Genomic DNA, 12,039 nt, shown 5'->3' with positions numbered 1-12,039 from the left:
AAGAAAAACAGCACCCACTTACACATATCTACGCGCATATATACATACACATACATACATACATACACACACACACATACATATACCCATGCATATACACACACATACGCATACATACGCGCACGCACACACACACCCATACATACGTACACCATTTTCCTCTTCCCGCTCGGTGCTTCTCTCACCCCATCCCCATCATTGCGTCTCTAAATACATACATTTTAAACAAACTTACAAACAGAAATTAAACAAAAAAGCTCAGTTTAAACCAAGAGGTTAGGTTCCACACATGGAACGTACAGTGTAGTTCTGAAATACATAGATCCCCGCCGTTCTAAGAGAATCCTTGCAGCATAATAGCTGATACCTCATGTTCTAGGTAATTTAGATAAGGTTCCCATGCTTTGTAGAACTGGTCTGTTTTAGAATGCAATGTACATGTCAGATATTCCAGAGGCACCCATTCAAATAGTATCTTATGCCAATCTTTAATAGAAGGAACCTTATCACTAATCCACTGTAAAATGATGTTTTTCCTCGCTGCGAAGGTAAGGATGTTGTAAAGCCTCCTTTTACCCACAGAAGTAACATGCCTACTAGGGAGACCTAACAGTAAAGAAACTGGGTCCAATTCTAGATCAACCCCTAGGATCTTTTCAATTTCTTGCAGGACACCAGACCAGTATCTTTGTATTTTGGTACATGACCATAAACAATGTGTTAGGGTGCCTGTATCAGTTTTGCATTTAAGACACTGAGGGGAAGAGGAAGTGGGGCTAATAGCATGTCTGTGATTTGGGGATATATGCAATCTGTGTATTATTCTTAATTGGATAGCTCTAGTACGGTTACATATAGATATTGTTTTTGCATATCTCCAAATGTCCTCCCACATCTCTTCGTCAATAGTAACAGACAATTCTTTCTCCCAAACTTGTTTCACCCTCTGTGTGTTGACAGCAGAAAAGGACCTTAAAGTATCATAAAACAGACTTACAGACATTTTCCTTTGTGGGAAAAAAAAGCATTCTTTCAATGACATACACATCAGGGTTACCAATTAAGGTGGTGCTCTTCAGAATATAATGTCTTACTTGTAGGAAGCGGAAAAAGTCCTGCTTTGGGAGTCGATATTTCTCGACCATCTGCTCAAATGACAACAAAATCTTATCAGCAAATAAGTCATTTAGCCTGCGTACGCCCTTATTAAGCCATAAGTTAAAGCCAGCATCCAGCAATCCTGGACTGAAATCTGGGTTGTTAAGAATTGGGGTAAGAGCAGAGGTTAGTTTGGACCTTCCCAGGAAGCGTTGAACTGACCTCCATACTTTGAGTGTGTTAAGTGTAACGGGATTATTGCAGTGATCTTCTACAGACTTGAAACTTCTGAAAAAGAAAAGATCCTGTAAGGGGTATTTTGAAAGATAAGTCTCAATGTCTAACCAAATAGAGGAGTCATCATTTGTGATCCAGTCAGAAATATAACAAAGGTGGGCACACCATTGATAGAACCTGATATTGGGCAGGTCCAAGCCGCCCATAGAACTTGGCAGCTGCAATATTGCCATCTTAAGTCTTGGCTTGCGTTTACTCCATATAAAAGAACTTAGCCATCCATTTACATCCTTTATTACCTTATTGGAGAGTAATACTGGGATCATTTGGATTGGGTAAAGTAGTCTAGGTAAAATGTTCATTTTCAAGAGGGATATTCTACCCAACCAAGAAATCGGGAGAGAGTTCCAGCGCTCCAGATCCTGTCTTATTGTATCAAACAAGGGAACAAAATTGGCTTTGTACATTAGCTGGAATTTAGGAGTTACAAATATACCCAGATACATGAAACCTGAGGGAGACCATTTAAAAGGGAAGGGGGGAGAAGTATTAGGTACAGAGTGTAGGCTACCAAGTGGCATAGCCTCTGACTTAGTAAGGTTAATCTTGTAGCCTGAGAATTCGCTGAATAATTCAATAATATTAATAAGAGATGTAATTGAAGTCTCGGGACTAGAGATGAATATCAGGACATCATCAGCATACAAGCTTATTTTATGGTGAACATCACCAATGAGCAGCCCCTGTATAGCAGGCGTTACCCTGATGGCCTTGGCCAGTGGTTCCATAACGAGTGCAAAGAGGAGGGGGGATAAAGGACAGCCCTGTCTGGTACCTCTGTGTATAGGGAAGCTATTTGACCTTAGCCCATTAGTAAGGACAGCCCTGTCTGGTACCTCTGTGTATAGGGAAGCTATTTGACCTTAGCCCATTAGTAAGGACAGCCCTGTCTGGTACCTCTGTGTATAGAGAAGCTATTTGACCGTAGCCCATTAGTCTATTTGATAGCCCATTAGTAAGGACAGCCCTGTCTGGTACCTCTGTGTATAGAGAAGCTATTTGACCGTAGCCCATTAGTAAGGACAGCAGCCTGAGGATCATAATATAAAACTTTCACCCATTTTATAAAGTTGTCCCCCAGACCAAATTTATTTAGAGCAAATAATAGGTAAGACCACTCCACACGATCAAATGCTTTCTCAGCATCTAGGGAGAGCACAAGACCATCCACAGCACTTTGTTGGTAAGCTTGAATTACATTAAGAAGCCGCCTGACATTATTGCATGACTTACGGCCCCTAATGAAGCCAGTTTGGTCTCCTTTCACAATTAGTGGCAGTGAGTCCTCTAATCCTGTGGCTAGAATTTTAGAAAGCAATTTTCTATCCACATTCAGAAGGGAAATTGGTCTGTACGAGGAACAAGACTCTGGAAATTTTCCCTTTTTGAGAATAAGTGAAATGTTGACTTCTCTCAGCGTTTGAGGGAGTTGGTCATTTGAAAATGAGTGGTTAAACATATCACGCAATGGCTCAAGGATCAGGCCATGGAACTCTTTATAGAACTCACTACAAAACCCGTCTGGTCCTGGTCCGCAATCTTACAAAATAAGTTCTCCATTAATTTGGGTGCATCCTTTGGCAGTTCTGAGGCATAAAGGTTTGTATAAAATTTCTTAAATGAGTCACTTATCAATTTATTTTCATATAAATGATTACCATCAGAATCAGTAATAGTAGCAATTGACTGAGAGTCAGCCCTCTTTTTAGCTAGGTATGCCAAGTACTTTCCTGGCTTATCGCCATGTTCATATAGCTTTTGCCTGACAAATCTCATTTTCTTTTCAGCGTCCTGTGTTAGGAGAGAGTCTAACGTTGATCTAATGACTGATATTTCCTTTAATAGGGCAGGAGTGGGCGTTTTAATGTAGTCCTTCTCTTTAGTTCCTAATTCACCCTCTAACATTTTTTGCTTTTCCCGCTTTTTCCGTCTCTTAGTAGCTGTGACATAATCAGACCCCTGGCATACGCTTTACAGGTCTCCCAAAGGAGCGAGGGGTTATCTGTTGATTGAGAGTTAATAGAGAAAAATGCTTTAACTCTGTTATAAAATATGATGTGAATGTATGGTCTTTAAGAATGGTTGTGTTCAACTTCCAATGTCTTGACCGATTGAATGCCCCGTTGAGTTTTATGTCCAGGATCACCTCAGCATGATCAGATATGACTATGCTTCCTATCCTAGCGGATAAAACAGACTACAAAGACTTCCTGGCCATAAAAAAATAATCTATTCTAGTCTGACATCCATGAGGTGCAGAGAAAAAAGTGAACTCTCTGTTGGAGGGATGAAAAGCTCTCCAGACATCCGCATACCCCAGATCATCACAAATAGCTTTAAGTGACTTAGCTTGAGGAGAGAGTGAAGCTATACCTCTGGGAAACGTATCAATAAGGGGGTTCAACAAGCAATTAAAATCTCCTCCAACCACTGCAGTGTCCGAGTTTAATTCTGAAAAGTCTAGAAATGCCTTAGTGAGGAAATCAGGGGGGTGAGCAGGGGGGAAGTAAATATTCATTATGGAAATGTTCTGCCCTTGTAAAGTACCATTAATTATAACAAAGCGACCAAATTTATCTTTCACACAATTCAAGACCTTAAGTGGTAAGTTCTTTTTCACCAGAATTGCTACACCTCTACTTCTGGATGTAAATGATGAGAAAAACACTTGACCAAACCCTCCTTGTTGTAATTTCAGGTGCTCCTTATCATCCAAATGAGTTTCTTGCAACAGGGCAATATCAATATTTTCTTTTTTCAAAAAAGACAGTACCTTCTTACTTTTAATGGGGTTATGGCTCCCTCTAATGTTCCATGTACATTCACGCAGTCTGTTACCTGCCATTGTATCTTGACCATTCAATATCCAGACTGGATCCTACTGTAAAAGTGGGGTGGTACCTTTTCCCATGCGTTGAACTCTCCTCTATCTCACTGAGCATAAACAAACGATATGAACCCTGAACTCGAACTATACTAAACCCAAAAATGAAACATGTAAAGATCCAAAAGGGGGTTTTCCCACTAGCTAACATGCAGGGGATTTCAACTCTCCAATGTAGACTCTTAAGTCCGCATTGCCGCTCAATAGCCTCATCCTTTATATGTATGGAAAATAAAATCAATAGAAGAAGATTGAGGCTCTTCCACCTAAAACCAAGCCTGGGCACCAATATGGATTCACACATATCTCAGCCTGAGCTATAGCGGCTATTACTTTAGCAAGAAAAATAATAAAGATACGAATATTACTGAGCCGGAGTACGTGAGGACTCACACCACTGTTTCATGATCAGATTCAACCAAAAATAAACAAAGTTATTCAATGCTGTGGAGGTGCAGCTTAAAGTTTAAAGTTATTTACCCGAGAGAGTCAATAAACGCAGCAGCCTCTTCAGGTGTGTAGAGCTATTTAGGTGATCCGTTGACCATAATCTTCAATGTGGCCGGGTACAACAGTGCGTAGTCCATCTTCATTCTCCTGAGTCGAGCCTTCGCCTCATCAAACGCTTTGCGTCTTCGTACAACCGCTGTGGAATAATCATTGAAGAATGAGACCTTTGGACCTTTATGTTGACTACCATCAGAGCCGATGTTTCTAGCCGCATCCATGTTGGGACCGGGTATCGGTGCTTGAGAGCGATGGGCTCTGTCCAGCTTCACACGACCAGCCTTAGTGTCCATTTGTAGGTAGCCAGGGATCCATTCCTCAAAGAATTATACTGAACGTATCCCTTCAGAATTTTCCGGGAGTCCCACTACACGAATATTGCATCTGCGTCCTCGATTATCCAAGTCGTCAATGTGCACCTGTTTCTCAACTGCTTTTATCTTAACGTCCATAGATGTAGTTTAAGTTTCCACTGCAGCAATTCTTCCTTCCGCCTCAACAACACGTTTCACAACCCTCTGTATTTCAGCTGAATGGCCTGCTATTGCTTCCAAGACCGTTCTTATCTTAGCATCGATCACTTTAGTAATGTTATCAGTCATCTTTTGAATCATCAGGTCCATTGTGCCTGGATCCGCAATGGTGTTAGCTTCGCTAACGTTAGCTAGCTCCTCATGCACATCCACAGGGGTGGTGGTTTTGGTCGACTTCTTAGTAGTTCTATTGGGCATGGTGTCGGAGATTTTTGCGAAATAGTCATCAAGACTCATTATATGGTAACTTATTTAGCCAATTCTACCACTTTTTCAAGCTAGGAGATTAATGTAAGAATATAAATTTACGAATGCCACGAGAGCTCGCTGAAACACTGTGTTCTCTCTACGGCGCCATTTTGTCCCCCCAAAATCTCACTTTTAAAAGTTAATTTTCTATTAACTCATGTGCAAATAATGTTGTTGACTCATCTTATACTAGTATTTGTGGCCAAAGAGAGGGGCTGTAAAAATGGTGGGTGTCAAAGGTCACAAGAGTGGAAGGAAATGGGTCGATGTGTTAAGGAGTAGGGTGATGTTGACCCTAGACACTGATCTTTGGTCAGTTTTGCACTTATGATTGGGGAAGGGGAAGCTGATCCTAAATCTGTACCTAGGGGAAACTTCACCCCAGACAGTGTGTTCAGGAGGATGGGGGGGTCATCTGTTGGTTAGAATGGGATGCGTTGGTGGAGGGAATGGTGTTTAGAAGCACTTCCTGTGGACGATGGAGGATCCAGTCTCTGTGTATTCATCCTTACTGATATACATCTGCAAGAAGGTGGACAGGGAGACCACAGAGTACACTCACTGGGAGCAATTATCTACACAGGGGGAGATGAGAGGTTCAGTATTTGTAGTATTTATTTTATACAGTATATTTTTCTCATTTTTATCGAGCGTGGCAATAATATTGGACCTAACTGTATATAAAAAAAACATGAGCTGACGCACACCCAGAATAATAGTTTGTGTGGAGGTGCTGACTAATGGCCAATAAACTATTAACTATCAAAATAAATAAAGTTGCAAAGTCCATGTATAATCTCCCAACAATTTAATGGGTACTTACCAACGTTTCGGCATCACTGTGCCTTTCTCAGGATAATTTCATGAATACTTGAACCAGGTTATGTAGACACACAGTGCTATTAGTGTAACCAATGACAGTAGTGAGGGTTGTGTCATAATGATTAAGTTAATTCAAATTAATTAGTGAAACTGTTAAAAAAAAGTATATGGCATATTAAATATATTACGCTATTGTTATCATATAGAAACATAATGGAATATTGTACATCATATTAGCATCAACATACGTTGTTTCATTCAATTTCACATTATAATGTCATATTTAATTTTTGGTCTGAATATTTGTCACGTTCAGACTAGTGGTCTGAATATTTGTCACGTTCAGACTAGTGGTCTGAATATTTGTCACATCCTGACCTTAGTTATCTTTGTTTTCTTTATTATTTTGGTTAGGTCAGGGTGTGACGAGGGTGGTTTGTTTAGTTTTGAATTGTCTAGGGTTTTTTGTATGTCTAGGGGGTTTTGTATGTCTAGGGGTTTTTGTAAGTCTAGGTGTTTATATGTCTGTGGTTACCTAGATTGGTTCTCAATCAGAGGCAGCTGTTTATTGTTGTCTCTGATTGGGGACCATATTTAGGTAGTTTGTGGGTTCTTAGTCTATGTTTAGTTGCCTGTCTGCACTAGCCATAATAACTTCACGGTTTGTTTTGTTCAGTGGTTGTTCTTCCATTAAAGAAGTATGTACGCTTACCACTCTGCGCCTTGGTCTCCTCATTATGACGACCGTGACAATATTGACTTTGATCTCAGGCTCTTCTTATGAACACATTTTCCTTTAAGAACAAGTCTGATTTTCCAGCCCATCCAGTGTGTCTGAGTGTAAATAGGAGAGGAATACTCTCTCTTACTGTAACTCCAAACCAGAACTGTTGCTTTTCTGTTTCCAGCATCTCTTTTGCTGATGGACTGACAACACTCATGGTTGAGGATGGACAGTTATGTTATCATATAGCTGCAGTATTGTAAAATGAAACCCTTTCTGTCTGTTCTGTAGATGCTGACCAGTTTTGTGATGAAATGAACACATTTCACGTTTTAATGCTGATACATCAGTCTGCAGAGAGAAACAAGATTATGGGATTTTAATCTTTGCAAATGACCTCAATAAAAGGACTCGGTGAGAGGCGAAGGTCGAGAGCCATGCGTCCTCCGGAACACAACCCAACTAAGTCGCACTGCTTGTTGACACAATGCCCATGCAACCCGGAAGCCAGCAGCATCAATGTGTCGGAGGAAACACCGTACAGCGTGATGAGACAATGATATTCCTGCCGGCCAAACCCTCCCCTAACCCTGACGACGCTGGGCCAATTGTGCGCCGCCCCATGGCGGTCTAACATTGTAATAGACAACAGCATCAGACGCCCCAAACGGTCTGTCTGTCACATAGACCTACTAGGTCTACAATACCAAACAGCGCGTTTGAAGTCAGATTGTCATATGAAAAAAATAGCACTGTATTTTACATCTCCCGTGATCTAAAGGCTCTCCCAGCTCCAACTCCATCATCAGGATAGCCAGCTCGTTGACTTCGTCCAATTCGCTCCTCCTGGCCACATGGATACCGGTCGGAGGACTAAACACCTCCAGAAGTTGGTAGTTGTTCACCAGTAGGATGCCCGTGTCAGGCCACCGCTCCGTGTCTCTAACGGGCTGCTGCTGCTTCTGCTGTGAATTGCAATGATTATGGTCCTGCAAAATGGAGGTCCAAATATCCCCGCATGCGTTGGACTGGTCATAGAGAGAGGGGAAGAATCTGGATTTGTTGTCATTCATCTTGTTTTCACTTTTCAGTAGGTCATGAATTCAGGTTTGTTTGGATTCGAAAGGTGAATGCACCTGGTGATTCTGGAACCATTACCTCAAGTTTATGTTCATGTTCTAAACCTTTTGTTGCATTTTAAATTTCGCAGTAGGCTAAACCAGTAGGCTAAGCCAATAGGCTAAGCCAGTAGGCTAAACCAGTAGGCTAAACCAGTAGGCTAAGCCAATAGGCTAAGCCAGTAGGCTAAACCAGTAGGCTAAGACCTAATGCTAAAAGGAAACACTTAATCGAGAGAAAAAAATCCTAAAGCAAATAAATGATTCAATATTATAGAGTTTAGCATATTATATTTCAACCTGGCAGTTGGTCTACAGTATATGTTAGGCTTTACTGCACAGATAATGTGAAATATTGCGCAGACTCAATCAGCGAGAAAAAAATCCTAAAGCAAATACATTGTGCAATGATATGGAGTTTAGCATATTTCATTTCAACCTGGTGGTAGGTCTATATGTTAGAATTTACTGCACAGATAATATTGAGCAGACTCAATCAGCAGGACCCCCCACCCCTTTAATTATATCACCCTATTGCAGGACAACTGTCCTACAAAATAAAATAAAATTGCTTCTGAAGTTTGTACATTTCAGACTTGATAATCCCCTATGAAAAATGTATCAACCTCTACAAAAATCTTAATTTATTATAATCCACATAATTCATATTTCCTGTTGCTGCAGGATTATTTTCCCGCGGTATAAAACTGGCTCAAATTCAGATCCTACTTCTATACTGCATGCTTTTGTATATGCAATCAATAGTTTGACAAGAGTAAGAAGAAATTAGGGTATTTTCAAAGTAGGCCTACACTAATAATAAAAACACCCAGAGTGTAATGAACACGAGGGGAGACCGAGAGCTGGTTTCAAGCGTAGGGCACAAGCAGGTGTTTATTGCAAAGGACCACAGGAGGAGGCAGGGACTACAGCCATGGCCAAAAGTTTTGAGAATGACACAAACATAAATTTTCACAAAGTCTGATGCCTCAGTTTGTATGATGGCAATTTGCATATACTCCAGAATGTTATGAAGTGTGATCAGATGAATTGCAATTAATTAAAAGTCCCTCTTTACCATGCAAATGAACTGAATCCCCAAAAAACATTTCCAATGCATTTCAGCCCTGTCACAAAAGGACCAGCTGACATCATGTCAGTGATTCTCTCATTAACACAGGTGTGAGTGTTGATGAGGACAAGGCTGGAGATCACTCTGAACATGCTGACGGAGTTCGAATAACAGACTGGAAGCTTCAAAAGGAGGGTGGTGCTTGGACTCATTGTTCTTCCTCTGTCAAACATGGTTACCTGCAAAGAAACGTGCCGTCATCATTGCTTTGCACAAAAAGGGCTTCACAGGCAAGGATATTGTTGCCAGTAAGATTGCACAGAAATCAACCATTTATCGGATCATCAAGAACTTCAAGGAGAGCGGTTCAATTGTTGTGGAGAAGGCTTCAGGGCGCCCAAAAAAGTCCAGCAAGCGCCAGGAACGTCTCCTAAAGTTGATTCAGCTGCGGGATCGGGGCACCACCAGTACAGAGCTTGCTCATGAATGGTAGCAGGCAGGTGTGAGTGCATCTGCATGCACAGTGAGGCGAAGACTTTTGGAGGATGGTCTGGTGTCAAGAAGGGCAGCAAAAAAGCCACTTCTCTCCAGGAAAAACATCAGGGACAGACTGATATTCTGCAAAGGGGACAGGGAATGGACTGCTGAGGACTGGAGTAAAGTCATTTTCTCTGAATCCCCTTTCCAATTGTTTGGGACATCCTGAAAAAAATCTTGTCCGGAGAAGACAAGGTGAGTGCTACCATCAGTCCTGTGTCATGCCAACAGTAAAGCATCCTGAGACCATTCATGTGTGGGTTTGCATCTCAGCCAAGGGAGTGGCTCACTCACAATTTTGCCTAAGAACACATCCATGAATAAAGAATGGTACCAACACATCCTCCGAGAGCAACTTCTCCCAACCATCCAGGAACAGTTTGGTGACGAACAATGCCTTTTCCAGCATGATGGAACAACTTGCCATAAGGCAAAAGTGATAACTAAGCGGCTCGGGGAACAAAACATAGATATTTTGGGTCCATGGCCAGGAAACTCCCCAGACCTTAATCCCATTGAGAACTTGTGGTCAATCCTTAAGAGGCGGGTGGACAAACAAAACCCCACAAATTCTGACAAAATCCAAGCGTTGATTATGCAAGAATGGGCTGCCATCAGTCAGGATGTGGCCCAGAAGCTAATTGACAGCATGCCAGGGCGGATTGCAGAGGTCTTGAAAAAGAAGGGTCAACACTGCAAATATTGACTCTTTACCTCAACTTCATGTAATTGTCAATAAAAGCCTTTGACGCTTATGAAATGCTCATAATTATACTTCAGTATTCCATAGCAACATCTTACAAGAATATCTAAAGACACTGAAGTAGCAAACTTTGTGTAAATTAATATTTGTGTCATTCTCAAAACTTTTGGCCACGACTGTAGTAATGTAGTCCGGGAGATCAGGCAATAGGTAGATAACAGGAAATCCGAGTACAGGCATGGAACAGGCAAAAAGGCATCTTTAGTGAGGCAGGCAAAACTGTCATACACACAGTGTGTGTAAATCACAGGAAACCCAGCGCTCTGAAAGACCAAATCAAAATCAAATCAAATTTATATAGCCCTTCGTACATCAGCTGATATCTCAAAGTGCTGTACAGAAACCCAGCCTAAAACCCCAAACAGCAAGCAATGCAGGTGTAGAATCACAGTGGCTAGGAAAAACTTCCTAGAAAGGCCAAAACCTAGGAAGAAACCTAGAGAGGAACCAGGCTATGTGGGGTGGCCAGTCCTCTTCTGGCTGTGCCGGGTGGAGATTATAACAGAACATGGCCAAGATGTTCAAATGTTCATAAATGACCAGCATGGTCGAATAATAATAAGGCAGAACAGTTGAAACTGGAGCAGCAGCACAGCCAGGTGGACTGGTGACAGCAAGGAGTCATCATGTCAGGTAGTCCTGAGGCATGGTCCTAGGGCTCAGGTCCTCCGAGAGAGAGAAAGAAAGAGAGAATTAGAGAGAGCACACTTAAATTCACACAGGACACCGAATAGGACAGGAGAAGTACTCCAGATATAACAAACTGACCCTAGCCCCCCGACACATAAACTACAGCATCATAAATACTGGCGGCTGAAAGACGTGTGTCACAGAACAAACAGTACCTCACAGTGATGGGGTGCCAAGAACTGAAATAAATAGTGTGTGCTAATGACTAACAGGTGTGTGAACAGGTGATTAGAATTCAGGTGATTGGGATCTGGAGAGTGAGCTGCGTTCAGGGGATCTCCGTGTTTGAGGGTGTGTGTTGGAAGCAGATGTTACACAGAGTAGGTTACCTTCCGACACACATTTACCTATAATAATTTAATTAAATTCCAGATGCTCAAAGCGCTGTCAGTGGGGAAACTCACTTTACCCTATAATTATTCAATAATTTATTTTAAATAATCAAAACAACAGTGGAAGGAAGGATGGCCATAGTCATTGCATCTTATGTGTAAAGCCTTTGAAAAACCACATCGGAAATTTGTCTTCACAATTAGGCTACTGATTATTTATTCGGTAGGAAAAAAGCATTTAGTAGGGCAGGTCAGGGATATGGTTCCTTTATTCAATACCTACCTAGGATAGGATAAAGTAATCCTTCTCACCCCCCTTAAAAGATTTAGATGCACTATTGTAAAGTGGCTGTTCCACTGGATGTCATAAGGTGAATGCACCAATTTGTAAGTCGCTCTGGATAAGAGCGTCT

At 41.5% G+C, this 12,039-nt stretch overlaps 1 protein-coding gene across 1 annotated transcript in view; it reads right to left on the bottom strand.

Moving 5' to 3' along the window:
* The window catches only part of LOC115122456 (UPF0606 protein KIAA1549L-like), a 158,887-nt gene extending 150,700 nt beyond the window's left edge, over positions 1–8,187 (bottom strand). Inside the window, 1 exon segment of the mRNA XM_065011180.1 lies at positions 7,878–8,187. Coding sequence (XP_064867252.1) covers positions 7,878–8,187 — 310 coding nt within the window.
* Between the last annotated feature and the right edge of the window lie 3,852 nt (positions 8,188–12,039).

The sequence above is a fragment of the Oncorhynchus nerka genome, linkage group LG27 (assembly GCF_034236695.1).
Source record: "Oncorhynchus nerka isolate Pitt River linkage group LG27, Oner_Uvic_2.0, whole genome shotgun sequence".
In the NCBI taxonomy this organism is placed as follows: Eukaryota; Metazoa; Chordata; class Actinopteri; order Salmoniformes; family Salmonidae; genus Oncorhynchus; species Oncorhynchus nerka.
This window is presented reverse-complemented; position numbering and strand designations above follow the sequence as displayed.